The following is a 17,500-nucleotide window of genomic DNA, read 5'->3' as shown; positions in this document are numbered from 1 at the left end:
GTGTTGAACTTTTGTCTTCTCTTCTCCGTCTCTCACTCCCACTCCTCCTTCATACCTCCTACACTCTCTCTTGTTCTCTCACACTCTCTCTCTCTCTTGTTCTCTTACTCTCTCTCTCTCTCTCTCTCACTGTCTCTCTCTCTCTCTCTCTCTCTCTCTCTCTCTTCTCTCTCTCACTCTCTCTCTCTCTTGTTCTCTCACTCTCTCTCTCTCTTGTTCTCTACCTCCTACACTCTCTTCTTCTCTGTCACTCCTCTCTCTCTCTCTTGTTCTCTCACTTTCTCTCTCTCTCTCTCTCTCTCTTGTTCTCTCACTCTCTCTCTCTGTCCTCTCTCTCTCTCTCTCTCTCTCTCTCTCTCTCTCTCTCTTGTTCTCTCACTCTCTCTCTCTCCTGTCACTCCTCTCTCTCTCTCTCTCTCTCTCTCTTGTTCTCTCACTCTCTCTCTCACTGTCACTCACTCTCTCTCTCTCTCTCTCTCTCTTGTTCTCTCACTCTCTCTCTCTCTCTTGTTCTCTCACTCTCTCTCTCTCACTGTCACTCACTCTCTCTCTCTCTCTTGTTCTCTCTCTCTCTCTCTCTGTCACTCACTCTCTCTCTCTCTTGTTCTCTCACTTTCTCTCTCTCTCTCTCTTACACTCACTCATGTGTTTTCCATCCACATATCCCCCTACTCACTATGCACACATCTCACACCGTCTCACACACACACACACACATGCAGACTCTCTCTTGTACTCTTGTCTGTCTCTGTCTCTCCCACTCTCTTGCTCACACATGCTCACACACACACACACACACACACACACACACCTCTGTTGCAGTCATGCTGTCTTTCTTAATTTCCCTCTCAGTTCTCCTTCACCCCCTCTCTTCTCCTCCTCTACACCCCCCTCTCTTCTCCTCCTCTACACCCCCCCTCTCTTCTCCTCTACCCCCCTCTTCTCCTCTACCCCCTTCTCCTCAACACCCGATTCTACCCCCTCTCTTCTCCTCTCCTACACCCCTCTCTTCTCCTCCTCTACACCCCCCACTCTCTTCTCCTCTACCCCCTTCTCCTCAACACCCGGTTGGGGCAGTGTCATAGTGCCAGAGGTGGCCTCTCCTTCAGCCCCAGTGACATCTTGGAACATTCCACTGGAGACCCTAATCCTACTACCTCTCCTCCTCTACCCCCCTCTCTCCTCCTCTACCCCCTCTCTTCTTCCCTGCCCCTCTCTCTCCTCTCTGCCCCCCACTCTCCTCGGCACCCCTCTCTCTCTCCTCCTTTCCGCCCCCTCTGGTTCTGCTCCGGTCTCTGGAGCATCTCTCAGTGTTGCCTTTGCTCTGTCACATGCACACACAGGTACATACCTGGTATGCTTTGACTTCTGCCTTATCAATTTTGTTCCGGCACCATCCCTCGGCCTTCCCCGACATCTCTTGTTCTCACTCTCTCTCTCACTGTCACTCCTCTCTCTCTCTTGTTCTCACTCTCTCTCTTGTTCTCTCACACTCTCTCTCTCTCACTGTCCTCACTCTCTCTCTCACTGTCCTCACTCTCTCTCTTGTTCTCACTCTCTCTCTCTCACTGTCACTCCTCTCTCTCTCCTCCTCTACCCCCCTCTCTTCTCCTCCTCTACCCCCCTCTCTCCTCCTCTACCCCCCTTCTCCTCAACACCGGTGAGGCAGGCGTATAGTGCCAAGATGTGACGCCTCCTTCAGCCTCCCCCGGCGACATCTTGGAACATTCCACAGAACCCTAATCCTACTGCCCTCTCCTCCTCTACCCCCCTCTCTCCTCCTCTACCCCTCTCTTCTCCTCTACCCCCCTCTCTTCTCCTCTACCCCCCTCTCTTCTCCTCCTCTACACCCCCCTCTCTTCTCCTCCTCTACACCCCCCTCTCTTCTCCTCTCTCTCTCACTGTCCTCTCTCTCTCTCTCACTGTCCTCTCTCTCTCTCACTGTCACTCACTCTCTCTCTCACTGTCACTCTCTCTCTCTTGTTCTCTTACTCTCTCTCTCTCTTGTTCCTCTCCTCTCTCTCTCACTGTCCTCTCTCTCTCTCACTGTCCTCACTCTCTCTCTTGTTCCTCTCCTCTCTCTCTTGGTGGAAGGCCCTGCTCTCCGGGCTGTAAGGGAGCGGGCGCGCTGACGAGGCCTGCGCTGGCGCCCGGCGAGAGTGGCGTATATAAGCGCCGCGGGGAGGTGCCCGGTGGCGGCTCCCCGGCGACATCTTGGAACATTCCACACAGAACCCCAATCCTACTGCCCTCTTAATTTATGTATTCCCTCTCCCCTGCCCGCTCGATACACACGCGTGCTCACACACCCGAACACACACACCGCCTCTGTGAAGTGCTTCAATCTGGAAGGACCTACGTGTTCCTCAGAGCAGTTGCTGTAAGTGGAACCCCGACGGCACACCTTTTTTGGACCTCTTCTGTTGCTGTACTTCTGTCTCCTTTTGCGTTTAGCCCCGTTCTCAGAGAAGACGGGGCTCTGTTGCAGGGGGGACCCTGTTTCTGGTTGCACCGCTGTCTTTGTGTGACTGTGGCTATGCTAGCATGTTAGCAATCCTTCCCAGGACCTCGTGCCCCCCTCAGTGCTCCCGTCAGCCCATCCTCCGGTTAGCCTCTGGTTAGCCTCTGGTCAGCCTCCGGTTAGCCTCTGGTCAGCCTCAGGTCAGCCTCCGGTTAGCCTTCGGTCAACCTCCGGTCAGCCTTCGGTTAGCCTCCGGTCAGCCTCGGTCAGCCTCCGGTTAGCCTCCGGTCAGCCTCTGGTCAGCCTCTGGTCAGCCTCAGGTCAGCCTTTGGTTAGCCTCCGGTCAGCCTCTGGTCAACCTCCGGTCAGCCTTCGGTCAGCCTCAGGTCAGCCTCCGGTTAGCCTCCAGTCAGCCTCTGGTCAGCCTCCGGTTAGCCTTCGGTTAGCCTCTGGTCAGCCTCCGGTTAGCCTTCGGTTAGCCTCTGGTCAGCCTCCGGTTAGCCTCTGGTCAGCCTCTGGTCTCTCTGCCTCTCCTCAGGACTGTAGTCTGGTCAGTCTGACTCTCTCTCTTTCTCTTTCCCAGTGGACACCACACACTAACCCAGACTCAACACACTCCTGCATGGAGGAGTCCGCAACCTTCAGACTCTACAAGCACACACACACACACACACACACACACACACACACACACACACTCACCTGTCCGTCCTCTCACTCTTGGACGGAATCACCATGAGACTCTACAGTCGGACACCCCAAACAATCTCTGTGTCCTCTCTACACATACCCAGAGACACACTCCCTCAACTATCCATCTCTCATTCTGTCTGACCAAATGGTCAGCTTAGTGCCCAAACGACTTCAGACGACTTCAGACTGGATCTTGTCAATGTCCTCCAGCAGCTCAGGACGTCCACAACCATGTTAGATTTACGATTGTCTCTGTGACAGTACTTTGGGGATATTATGGGATGTTTGTACTTGTGTGTGTGTGCGCGCGTGTGTGTGTGAGTGGGAGATGGGTGGACAGACTCTGATTGATGTCATCATCATTTCAGCAAAAGGTTTCAAAGCCGTAAACATCAAATAAAGTAAGTAACCCAGATACGACACCAGAGAATTCACTACTCAGTCCAAGGTCCCCCTCTAGCCAACAAGAACTTCCAGTCTGTGCACTGAATCATGGGAATTGTAGTTTAGATGGGGACATACAATAGAAGGGGTTTGGTTGAAAGTTAAACAATACTAATGGAAAATGCATGTTCAGCATCAACACACTTACACACATGCACACATATGCGTGCATGCACACACACACACACACACACACACACACACACACACACACACACACATTCAGAAACTCACACTACATCAACCAATCGAACACGTAGAACTTAAATGCATGCTCCTGGACCGATGCTCCAGTTAATACAAGTGGCTTGTGGATAATGACCTTTAGTAATGCACAGTGATTTGTGATTAGATTTGCACTACCTGTTCATGCAAGAGCCCATGCATAGAGTGACCTGTGTCGTTAGCTCCCCACCTCCTAATGTAACGTTTTTGGCCCCGAGAACCCTCCAGTGTAGTGCAGACCTAGCCTTCCCCCCGCCCACTCACTTGTCTCCCCAGGGGATGACCACTGACCCCCACCCCCAGAGAGCCCCCCTCCTTTTTTGGGGGGGGTGGGGGGGGGGGGTCTCCGTAATCGCTGTCATGAAAAATAATCACGCATGCATGTTGCGATGGTGACCGCTTGTGCTGCTGGATTGCTACTTGGTTCTCTTGGTTTGAGAGTGACCCCAATCACCAGGACCTGTCTAATGTCCCTGCTGTTCTTTAAGATGCATGTTAAGTATGTTTGATAGGTCTGTCTGAAGCCCAGTAGGAACTGTGTCTCTGTGTACATAGAGTGTCAGCAGGATGCACAGTAGGGCTACAGGTGTTGGCGTGTGGTCAGCTACAGAAGGAAGGAAGGATCTCGGAGGCGGGAGGACAGGAAGGACCTTGTGTCTGAGTGACATGTCACAGATAATCGCTGGGGTGTTGCCGACCTGCTGATGTCCTGACTTCCTGTAGGTCAAGCTGGACATTCTTGTACTTCAATGAGACGAGGCCTTTAAGAGCAGTGCCTCTCTCCCACTTCCAACGTTTACTTCTACTGAAGCCAGAGGATGCTGGAAAATTGCCCAGCATGCATCTGGTGATGGTAGTTATTTGTGAAGCTCGGCAGCTGTTGCTCTGCGGGAGATGACCTGACTCGGCAGGTTCTGGGGGCGGGTCTAGGCCCGACCCGTTTCAGAATCAGACTGATGCCACTGCGGCTGCCCAGGCTATTCACCCGAGCTTCACACACTCCGACTATCTGCCTTGTAAGAGAGAGGAGGGAATAACACTTGAAAGGGAGTTAAGGTTATAGAGAGCAGGGGTCTTATCAAAACACCAGGAAAAACGACACCTGTGACGTTAAGTACCGGTGGACTGGATGGGGTTCCTGAACGGTCGGACAACAAACAGCCCACTTGGCTGTGAAGCCATTTGACGTTGCTGACTATTCACGGTTTTTGTTACGGTCTTTGCTATTCATGTTCACGCTCATGCAGTTTTCTTTCAGAGTTCCTTTTTTAGGGGTTGATTTATATTTGGATTTTATTCATAAACATCTGTTATACTAGTTTTCTTTTTCCCTCTCTCCTTCGCTCCCACATCTGTAATCCCCTGTTTGATATATGGGGGAGTTAAATAAAGAGGCCTTTGCGGTGTAGTCGAAATTGTAATCGTAACCAAATTACCAACATTAGTGAAATCAGGGCAGACTGTCGAACGACGTTTGGACCATAAATGCTCTTGGTGGTCTTTTAATGAATTAATTAATTTATTTATGTCGTAGATTGTAAATCTACATTTTTGGTGCAGCTGATGGCTACGCCACGTCGCATATTCCGAGACGCACCATGACGCTTCCCTTCAGTTACAACTTAAGATACAATCCTCTATGTTCACGCGGCAGTCTCGCTGCCCAGGAGCGAGTGGGCAGGTCAGCAGATGATGCTGAGGAACAGATAGCTCGTATGTCTCACAAAACAGACATCAGTGAGCTAGACAAACATGTCTGAATGCTGACTGAAACCGGTGCTCTAACAAACAAGGCATTCCAAGAACAGCTGAAAACTACATGAGAATCCCCAGTGAGTGAACGTTAACACCAGCTGAAGCTGCTACACCACCTGTGGTCACATGGGGGCAGCACCACCACACAGTCCTCCTGGAACGTGATGTGCCTCCTCACGTCCAGTTGGAGAGTCTAATTTGTGTGTAACAGTCAATCTCACACACCCTCAAAGTTCCTGTCTACGTAAAGAGCATCATCACACAAATCATTTCCGTTTCTCTCGGAGATGTTTTTTTTAATGTTTGTTTGTTTGTTTGTTTAATTATTAATTAATTATTAAATGTTTTGTTGAGGGTAGGGATTCCATAGCGGCAGTATTTTGGACCTGACTGTCCACTCTTGACCCATAGCTGAAACCAAATTTGCTCATGTAGTTTACCCACGGGGGTGTGCTGAGCGAGCCGCCCGAGGGTCTCGTTGGTAGCTGTGGCGCTGGTTGCCCTGTGTAAGCGATCTGAACGCACGGCAGAGTCGACGCTAAGAACTAAAGGCTCAGTGTTTTTATTTGTTTCCTTATGTTTTTGTTTATTTTCATTGTCTTGTAAGGGGGGTGGGAATAGGGGAGGGGAAACTACGGCAGGCACTTTGACTAGTCACCTCTCTTGAGAGAGGTGTCCTTTCTCTTGAATGGAAAGAGAAATAAATGAACGAAAGAGCGGTTCAGCAAGGCTTCTTTGCGTTATGCGCACCAATGCAATGTCCCTGCAACCCTCATTCTTTGTGAATGCAACTCTATTCAATATGGTGTACGCATGTTTCCAGTGCCAATCAAAATCCTCCCCCTCACACACACATGCACACCTTCCAGCCCTTATACCTTGCCCTCCATGCTTAGACTGATAGACACACACACACACACACACACACACACATACCTTTTCTTCTCGTGCACCTGTTTGTGTTTCTGTCTTTCTTACTCTGTCATCTGACGTATCCATGGTGATAATAATGGTGATAATATTACTGGACGCAGAATTGTAATTGTGATTGGCCTGCCTTAGCAGGACCCCATCACCCACTGTGAACAGCACCTGGGCCCCAGCCCCCCCAGCCATGGAAGGCAACACACACACACACACACACACACACACCAAAGGAGAGCAGCCATTGGCCCATTAGTCAGGCTTCCATTACAAACACCTAGTCTTTATGCCCTGGCACACACATTAGTGATACACACACACACAAACAGTTCTGGAGCTTTTTCTGGGGCTCTGCAAATGGCCAGGGTGTCATAGGTCAAAGTTCACAGTGTATGATGGGTCTTGGTTAGGTCACCACCAGAGGGTGTCTCAAACTAAAAGAACCCTTCAGTTTTTGTGAGGGGAGCTATAACCAGAAGAATATACTTTTGTCTATCTCAAGTGTTTTGAAAATCTTTTTGATGTTTTTTTTTGTTTATATATATATTTATATATATATATATATATATATATATATATATATATATATATATATATATATATATATATATATATATATATATATAGGCATATATATATATATATATATATAGGCATATATATAAATATACATTGTTTTTATGTTTTTACAGACAAATAAATGTTTGTAAGAAAAATCATGCATCTAATCTTAAATCATTAAGCTGCAAAGCGCACCAGTTTTGTTACATTTTTTATTTAAGTGTGTATTTTTTTTTTTTTTTTTTTTTTTTTAAAATCAGCAAATTGGTGGAATACTTTTTGTTAGCTAGAATGTTTTCATATTGTATTTTTCTAACATTGCTTCCTGTTTAATGTTAATACTAGTACTACAAAGAGAGGAAAATATGTCTAAATATATCTATATTGGATTGACTACCAAGAGTGTTCAAACCTGGACCAGGCCTTGTGGATACTAATAGTAGCAGCAAGTCTTCAATTCTGTGTTCCTATTCCTATTCAATGAGATGTCACTAAATGAACGGCTGTGTCCTGTCTTTTGTCTCGCCTGGTCTACTGCACCTCATGACTGAAACGATAACTTCCAAAAACATCCGAACTGCTAGAAGAGGTGGAGATGTAGGTGTTTTGTGTCAATGGCTGATGGTCTGACATTAGCACTTGTGAACAGTTGAAATTACTTGTATTATTATACAGGATTCCAAGAATTCTATGATATGTTGTTAAAGTTAACATTGTGATTGTTTTATACTTAACTTTCACAAATACTTTTACATTAAAAATTACAAAGACCATAAAAAAGAGGCTTTTACAAAATAGTACACTCTAGTTTTAGTGTGTAGTCTTGTACTCCCACATGTATGAGGCCTTTACAGAATATGCATGCACTCAGTTTGCAGCACTAGGAGTTGCTTCAAGGACTCAGTATGACAAATGATATAGGTGTGCAAGAATCAAACCCTTGGCCTTCTGGCACGTTGCTTCGCCTAGACAGCCCAATTGTCAGAAGGCCTGGTTATGAGAAGTGAAGTCGACTTCCCACACAGAGGCATGCATTAATCTTTTTTTTCTGAATGATGGGAACTCATAGCGGCCTATCAGATTGCATATTTGATAGTCTGTGGCATGCGGCGTCATAAAATAAACATCAAAGCCTCAGCTAAACTTAATAATGGATGCTACGGTGCACCTAATAGCCTACTCTTCCCAGATAGACACTGCAGCTGAGCTAACACGGTGCTTGACTGACTAGCTCTCCGAGTTTTTCTCTGGGATTAGTGTATTACAGAATCACAGGTATAGAACAGCAGGTAGGCCTACGTAAATGGCTTATGTGCTCTTTTGAAAGGCAATTTTGGTTGACACAATCGGACAGCCTGCTTAATTGCAGATTCTTTAGTAATTGTATTATTTCATTTTCATAAAACGAGACTAGTTAAATTTAAAAATGACTTCTGGTTTTCAGATTTAGCCTACGAGGTCGACCAAGGCCTAGGCCGATGATTATTCACCTCGGCAGCAATCTGCTGGTTCTATTATGCGGATCAGGTTACTCTTTTCTGTGCTTTGCCATTTAAATGGCTTTCCTCTCCCTCTCTCTCCTTGACCGTGACGGTCTGTGTTAACGAGATTAGCGCATTGTTGTGTCCTCCCCGACGCGCTACCAGCCTCTATTAATTGACGTCAAAGGATTAAACTGCAGCGCGCGAGCGATGCCGATCGAACGAGCAGATGCTGTGTGCTGCGGGAAATAATTCGGTTATCAGCAGCACAGCAGCAGCGAAACGGGACACTAAAACTTTACATAGTTTTCCATTTTCAATGTCCAGTGGTCCTCAAGATGAAAATAGCCCACATAAACCTTGACATAGACTACTATGCCTAATAAAATGTTACCCAATCTTATTTTTGGCTGTGTTTAGTTTGTTTTAATCAGTAGACTTGGTTTGCCATGGTCATTAGTGATTAATAGACTGAATGCTATTCGACACTAATCGTCGATATCTGAAGTGTGCTGTACATTCGTGCCAAGATGGAGGGGGAGATAGCAGGCCACGCATCACCCAACACATTTAATAGTTCACTGAGTGTATTGTTCGCGGGATTCCCTGTCCCGCTCCCAGCAAGTGAGCCGCACGAACAAAGGGGGCGTCAGCTGCGACGCTGATTGGCCGCTCCCGTGTCGGAGATGTACAACAACAGATGGGGTATTCCTTCTGCTCACGCCTCCCCCTCGAGCGACGACTGTTTCCGAAGCGTGCACAACGAACCGGACCGAAAGAGAAGAGGCGCGTGTGGAGCGCACGGTTTTGGAAGACACTGTAGACGACAGGCGATTCTGCACGGAATTATTGAGACCGTGGGTAGGCTTCGTAATCTAAACTGGGACTGAGCACACGAGCTATTTACAGTGCTTCTCATCATCCAAGTGGCTCCAGCGTGGGTGATACAGATTGGTATCAACAACAAAAGTCAAGCGTGGTAAGCCAACCTAAGACAGTCTTTTTGCAATGTCACATCGCATCACAGTAGCCAACAAGGTTTTGCTTGTTTTTTTTATGACCCTACGGATACATCGACTAGATGCAGTCCGCACACATGAGTGTGCTAACATAAAAGTCATTGGTAATTTGATGAGTAAATCGATACACTACTTAAATATCTTACTGTATTCCTGGCATTGCCACCGCACCGACGCGTCTTGGAGTTCGCCAATGCGAATGTGCTGCCGAAAATGCCACCACCCTTTGGCCGTAAGAACGTTAGAGAACATTTTTGTAGCATTTTTGGTCTGTTTCGTGTACTTTCCTAGAGGAGTTGGTGCTGTTGCCCATCTCGCCTTAATGTTTATGGTGGAGGAGAGATGTTACATTATTTGTCTGCATGTAGCTTGCCGAATGCGACATCTACAGTAGCATGGTTACATAAGAGCCACCGCCACAGTGATCTTTACCTGTAACCCTCTTGATATCACACCACTTGTCAGGGGTGGATTGCCTCTACGGTCCGCGGTAGGATATGTTGGATGCGAGAGGGGCAGGGGATCATTACGTTAAATTGGTCTCCAGTCCTCATCGCGTACTAGGCGTGCAGGTTGGTGCGACTTGTGAGCCAAAGGCTGAACATTTTTATTTGCATTATATCTACACCGGCTAACCAATCCCCAGTAACTCTTAAGTAGGTCTATTCGTTTTTAAATTGAAGTGAAGATTTCATTCCATTTGCTTCAGCCTACCTCTGTCCGCTAATCTAGCAGCATAATCTTTTTGCTACTGAAACAAAAGGCAATGTGCCAATTAGGAAGACCTTTTGCATGCACTTCAGTCCTTGCTTCCTCTTTCCCATCCGATTTAACAGTCTCTTCAGTTACATTCAGTCTACGGAACTCTATCAGGCCAGTGGTCAGTTATTGGCCCCCAGGGTGCATCACATGATAACTGAAGAAGGAAGAAGGGGCATCCAAAGTTGACAAGGGGCCACTGAATGCCATTGTGTATGGAGGCCAGCTTGTTGTCCAGCAAGAAGAGTTCCAGGGGTTGCCATGCCAATAAGAACAATAGCGAGAGAGAGAGCGTGGTCCTGAGTTTTGTTGATGGTGATGTTTGGAGGGGTGGGGGTGGAAGGAAGTTTAGTTTATCGCCACTGTGCCCCTCAGCTCACTCACAGGGCAAGGGGGAAGGAGCACCCTGTGTTATGTGTGAGAGAGAGGGTGTGTGTGTGTGTGTGTGTGTGTGTGTGTTTTTTTCTTGGGTCAGAGCGTTCAAAGGAGCAAAGAGAAAGCACAACCTTGAACATCAAGGGAGGAAAATGGAGTTGTGCCAGCCGACGGAATCAAGCAGAGAGAAAGAGAGAGAGAGAGAGAGAGAGAGAGAGAGAGAGAGAGAGGTGTGTAGATCAGAATCACTCCACCCTAATGAGCCGCGTTCTGGGTGGCAATTAGGGCCGGGTGTAGACATTGTGACGAACCCCATAGGTCCAGGGGGGAAGACGGAGGTTGGGAGGACTGAGTAAACAACAACAGAGAGACGTAAACAACTGCAGCAAACAACAACATCTAGGTTCCTAAGAAAAGAGAGACAAAAGACAGGGACTCTTAGGAGATGAAAGTGGCATGGAACAGTGTGGAGAGGGAAAGGGTTCTATGGAAATGTTCCAGCTACTACTTTAAACCAAAGATTCTAGAACAGAGCTCTGTTCCGTCCTGGAGTCAGCTGGGGTTTGCGAGGGTGGTTTGGCAGTCTTCTCTTTGTTTTGGTGTTGCTGGACTTCCTCTCCGAAGCGTCGGAGGCACCCAGTGGGTTTATCACATGTGGTCATCAAGACTGGACTGCAAAGCGAGGCTCCAGGTCCACGTTGCATGTGCAGTTGGCTCTGAGAACTATTATATTCTCTGATAAGTTCTCAGCTGTCGGTGTTGTGGGGATCTAGTTCAGGTACCTTCACTTTAAGCTTATATGTCAGTATTACTGTTTTGGCTTTCATAATAATGTTAAGAAAGCCTGCGACAAATGAGCTGTGCGTGTGTGTGTCTGTCTGTCTGTCATTTAGGAGTGTGTGTGACTAATGAATTTAACCATCTCATCAATCTCTTATGACCTCCAAGTCACCTGTCTTTAAATGAGCGTGATTATGCCAAAGACATCCACCACATGTGGAAGACTAAGGTTTCGTGTGTGTGTGTGTGTGTGTGTGTGTGTGTGTGTGTGTGTGTGTGTCTGTTTGAATGTGCATAGGTGTGTATTCATAGTTAGCTGGGTTGGTGTTTGTGTGTGTGTGTATGCATGCATGTGTTCGTGTGTGTGAATGACCTGGCTATGTATAGCTGATGAAATATTCATGCAGTAGTATGCTGACTTGCTGGTCTGGTATTGAATATTTCATTGGGTCCTGATTGAAAGCACTGACTCGTGTCCTGTGGAATCATGGGAGGGGCAGCTAGTTCTGTCTGTGGTCAAGCCCACTAACACACACACACACACACACACACAGTACACACACACGGCTCCATGTTTTTTACACACTCACAAACCCATGTGCCAACACTCACTAAATATTTCTCACACACACATAGACACATATCCATGTTCTCTTACACTCTTAGAGTGCAACAATTATCTAATTTTTCATTTCTATGTCTACTATTAAATTAATTGGCAACTATTTTGGTAATTGGTTAAGTAGGTACACCCAAACGATGTCCGTATGGCCATGTGCTAAATCAAAGCCTGCATTAATACAAGCACTTGCACAATAGGACAGAGGAAAAGAGAAATGATTAAACAACTAATCTTAATCGAGAAAATAAACAAAAGATGAATTGAAAATAATTGTTAGTTGCAGTCACAAACCCTTGTCCCAACCCTCACAAAATGTCTCTCTTTCTCGCACACACAGAAACACAGACAGAACTGTAAGTACTTGTCAAATGTGGAAAGGCATATCTGATGATGTAGTAATGTTGTGTGTGTGTGTATCTGATGATGGTAAACAACATGGTAAACAGTTTAAGTATTTTAAAGCAATTCTCTCAACAATTTTAGGACAATTTAAAAATGGTAGAGTACAGTAAGAATAAGTGCATCAGTGAGTGCTGTTTTTAAACAGTTGAGTGTCAATTCAAGACGGGTGGTAAGGATCAGCAAGGATCAAGACTTGTGTGTGTGTGTGTGTATCTGATGATGTAGTAATGTTGATGGCGTTTCTTGCAGATTGCATAAGCTAGTAAGATGAAGATGAGTTTAGTAGGAGTAGGAATGGAGGTGTGTGTGTGTGTGTGTGTGTGTGTGTGTGTGTGTGTGTCTGAGGAAAGATCACAGGGGACTTCTTAAGGACCTACTTCTCCACTGACCCCCTTTTGGTAAAACATACTGTGTGTGTGTGTGATTTCTACATTCATCCAAGTGTGTGTGAGTCAGCGGTTGCAAAATGAGGGGGGAGTGTGTGTGTGTGTGTGTGTGTGTGTGTGTGAGCAAGATGGAGAGGGAGGAGAAGGGAGAGAAAGGAAGTGGCATGATGCATACAGAAGTGCAGAAGAGATAGGGAGAAGAGCAGCTGTTTTGTTGCAGTAAGCAAAGACTAGCTTTGAGGAAGTCTGTACTAAGCCTGAATTGTGTGTGTGTGTGTGTGTGTGTGTGTTAACTGCTGACGTCCAAAAGGGGAAGACGGGAATATCTGAGGGAGCACTTCCCTAATCCTCCCCCAGATTGAGCCATTTTTCTGGGTTTGTTTTCTGGGCAGTTTGTTTAGCTTAATATAACTTAACAGCTTCGGAGTCTGTGACAGAGGGCTCTGTCCCATTTCGCGGACGGCACCTGTAGCTCACGCACATTGGAATGGTTATATGAGTTTTTCTGGGGCGAATGGTGGCCGTCTCGCTTCCCTCTAGCGTCTGTAAAGCAGAAAAAAACCATCCTTGCAACTTTGAGCCTCGCGATGTAACAAATTGCTTTACGGCACAACGCACATACACGCCAGGTACCGGCTAGAACAAGGTAGCGATGGAGTTTCTCAGACATTCGTCATGGCAGAGGCAGCGAAAAGAAACGGAAAGAGAGTAAACCGCTGTCATAGGAACAGGGGAAGAGGAAACGGCAGACTGACCGAGCGATGAGAGGAACCCGCGAGCAAAAAGCGTGCAAACAGCGAAGAAAGTGCCAAAATTGCATATAGTTTCCCTTTAAGATTAGTCTCTGGGTTTGAGTTAACCATGTGTGAATTCCTTAAGGACAAATTGTGTGTGTCAGTGTTACTGTTCGTCCTCATAGACTTTCTGCCCGGCATGAGTGAGAATGAGAGGGGGATGGATGTATGAGAGAGAGAGAGAGAGAGAGAGAGAGAGAGAGAGAGAGAGAGAGAGAGAGAGCACCTGTTCTCTTCAGTCTCAGAAACTTCCGGATACCCCTCTCTCTCTCACACACACACACACACACAGCTGGCCAAGGCGGGAGACAGGCATTGAACGGCTGGCTCTTGGCCAGTTTATGCAAAAGAGGTTGTGTGTGTGTATGTTGACTCATGTTCATTCATAAATGTGTGTGTGTTTGTGTGAGAGAAACATGGCATTGAAAAAGTGCACGTGCCCCTGTTCTGTATTTGAAATACAGTGTTGCTCTTCTAGTGCATGGAATGTAGAGAACCTAGATAGGGTGTTCATCTCTCTCCCTCCCTGGGTTTGTGTGTAACTCTTCAACACGCACCTCTATTCTGTGTGTGTAACTTTTGCATACACACACACACACACACACACACACACACACACACACACACACACACACACACACGGCCCCCTGAACAGCTGTAGCTCTCAGTGATGCTGTGTGCTTTAACTCACTTCCTCTTTTCCCATTCTCTTTCTGTTTCTCTCAGTCTCCCATGTGCATTTCCACACACACAAAAACACAAACACACACACACAGACACACACACACACACACACACACACACACACACACAAACACACAACACACACACACACACACACACACACACACACACACACACACACACACACAGAGACACAAACACACACTGTGAATCTGGCTCTCTGTAACTTGTTCTCTCCTGGTAATTTTGTTCTTTTAGACTCCTCTCCTCTCTCTCCCTCTATCTCTGGGGCATCTGGCTCCTCGTCCTGCTTTTCTCATTTGGTGCTTTTCTCTTCTCACTCACTCACCGTCTCTCCTTCTCTCACTCTCTCCTTCTCTCACTCTCTCCTTCTCTCACTCTCTCTCCTTCTCTCACCCTCTCTCCTTCTCTCACTCTCTCTCCTTCTCTCACTCTCTCTCCTCTTTCTCTTTCTTTCCAATTCCTCCACATTCTTCAATTCTCTCACTCCCTCCCTTTCTTCAATTCTCTCACTCCCTCCCTTTCTTCAATTCTCTCACCGTCTCTCCTTCTCTCACTCTCTCCTCTCAATCTCTCTCTTGTATACCTTTCTCTCTCCCCCCTCCCCCTCCCTCTCTCCTTTTCTTTCTTTCTTTCTTTCTTTCTTTCTTTCTCTCTCTTCTCTGGCTACATCCACACTATTCCATTTCCCTTTGAATCCGACTCTACACCAAACACTCTACTCTACTCTCTACTTTACGTTTGCACCTCTCATCGACTCTACTCTACTCTCTACTTTACGTTTGCACCTCTCATCGACTCTACTCTACTCTCTGCTTTACGTTTGCACCTCTCATCGACTCTACTCTACTCTCTACTTTACGTTTGCACCTCTCATCGACTCTACTCTACTCTCTGCTTTACGTTTGCACCTCTCATCGACTCTACTCTACTCTCTACTTTACGTTTGCACCTCTCGTGGACACTACTCTACTCTCTACTTTACGTTTGCACCTCTCGTGGACACTACTCTACTCTCTGCTTTTCCATATCCTCAAATGGAACAATATGAAGTTGTATTTTAATGTGGACGACAGTGAATCAAATCTGCAAACATCTGAAAGTGATGAATGATGGCTTAGAACCCCCTGTTCCCTTCCTGATTGGACCTTAGTCTGAGTCACTCTGGTGTTTCTTAACTCTCCATGACTCACTTCGACTTCCACTACTAGCCTGCCAGCACAGAATACACCATGGAACACGAGCGTTACTGGCCTTGCTGTCTATGGGAGCATCTGTACATTGTGCAATGCTGACAACTGCATTGAATGGTTATGTGAATTGTGCGAGAGGTCATGTGGTATGTGCTTCAGGACAGAGTTCTTGAATTGCAAACATGTGTCTGGATAGACTTAGTATTCTATTTAAAATAGCAATGGAATAGAGTGGATGTGGCCTCTCCCTCCTAACACCCCCTCCACGTTCCTTCCTAACGTTCCTTCCTAACACCCCCTCCATGTTCCCTCCTAACACCCCTACCGCGTTCCTAACGCGTTCTCTCCCTAACCCCTCCGTTCCCTCCTAACGTTCCCTCCTAACGTTCCCTCCATGTTCCCTCCTAACACCCCCTCCACGCTCCCTGTCCCAGAGGGGTCTTTTGTGTCAGGTACCATCACTTATCCTCCCTGTCTCCAATGCATCCTCCTCTCCTCTCCTCTCCTCTCCTCTCCTCTCCTCTCTTCACTCCCTTTTTTCCTCTTCCTCTCATATCTTTCTCTTCCTCTCCTCTCCTCTCCTCTCTTCACTCCCTTTTTCCTCTTCCTCTCATATCTTTCTCTTCCTCTCCTCTCCTCCTCTGCCTCTGTTTTTCCTCTATTCTTCTTTCCCTCGCTCATCTACTCTTCTCTTTTCTCCTCATTTCCACCTCTCTCTGTCCCTACTCCTGTTTCACATTAGACCCTATTATTTTCCCTCCCTCCCTCTCTCTCTTCATCCCTCTCTCCCTCCCTCTTTTGTTCTCTCTCTGTATCTTTTGTTATAGGCCCCTCCCCACATACCAAATCATGTCCTCTTTTTCTCTTTCAATCTCCTAGATTTATATCTCTCTATCCTCTATTCTATCCTCTCTCTCTCTCTCCCTCTTTTATCTCTATTCCTCTCCCTCCCCTCTTCTCTTCTCTCTTTTGTTTAATCCAATCCCTTCTCTAAATCCATCTCTTTTTCTTTTTTTTTTAAAAAGCAAACTTATCCTCTCCTCTCCTTCTCTCATCCCTCTCTTCTCTCTCTCCATCTCCCAGGCTGGCCCATGTTCTCCAGGGTAAAGAAGAATGGATGACAGCCAGAATGGCGTGCAGGTCGGCGAGAACAAGTTTATCAGCAAGTATGGACACATCACAAGACACTACCACACGCCAAGCACACACATAGTACACACACACACACACACACACACGCGCGCGCGCATACACACACACACACACACACACACACACACACACACACACACACACACACACACACACACACACACAAACACCATATCTCTCTTTCACACAAGTCTCTTTGTCACACTCACACACACACACACATTAAATGGTATAATCTCCACTAAGAGCTGAGTCGTTTAATCACAGATTTGTGGCTGGACATGAAACACTATTTTGTGGCAGATGCTGCTCTCTCCAGCACAAACAAACCAGCTCTCCTTCCCTCAGTCCTCACCTCACCTTTATAGTGCTGACCCTCATCACACACACACACACACACACATACATGCGCGCGCAGTCACACCCACACGCACATGCACACACATACCTTCATAGTGCTGAACCTCATCCTCAGATACACAGACACATGCGCATGTACATGCACACATATATACATACATATGCATATATACATACACATACACACACACACACACACACACACACACACACACACACACACACTGGTGGTCAGGTAGCGGAGAGAGAGCAGGATAATCTTTCTGTAGACGCCAAGCCAGATGGTGGCCCCTGCTCCTGGGGCAAGATCCTCCTCTGTCCCCTGAGTCATGAAAGCCTAAACACCACAGTTCCTACATCTATCCCAAAACCTGTCGATTCTAGAGTCTCAGTAACTCCTACTATTTTT

General features: G+C 46.8%; 1 protein-coding gene across 2 annotated transcripts in view; it reads left to right on the top strand.

Annotated features, from left to right (window-relative positions):
• The first annotated feature begins 9,276 nt into the window (after window positions 1-9,276).
• Window positions 9,277-17,500, top strand: part of rassf2a (Ras association domain family member 2a) — a 15,557-nt gene continuing 7,333 nt past the window's right edge. The window contains exons 1-2 of one of the 2 annotated variants that reach the window (XM_048243685.1): window positions 9,277-9,523; window positions 16,663-16,745. In XM_048243685.1, coding sequence (XP_048099642.1) covers window positions 16,693-16,745 — 53 coding nt within the window. In that variant the 5' untranslated portion in view covers window positions 9,277-9,523; window positions 16,663-16,692. Of the gene's footprint in view, window positions 9,524-11,390; window positions 11,476-16,662; window positions 16,746-17,500 lie in introns of those variants that run through there. The other variant, XM_048243686.1, reaches the window with a different exon arrangement.

Source organism: Alosa alosa, chromosome 5, assembly GCF_017589495.1.
Source record: "Alosa alosa isolate M-15738 ecotype Scorff River chromosome 5, AALO_Geno_1.1, whole genome shotgun sequence".
Taxonomy (NCBI): domain Eukaryota; kingdom Metazoa; phylum Chordata; class Actinopteri; order Clupeiformes; family Clupeidae; genus Alosa; species Alosa alosa.
Note: the sequence above shows the minus strand (reverse complement) of the source record. Positions and strands in the feature narration are given on the sequence as shown.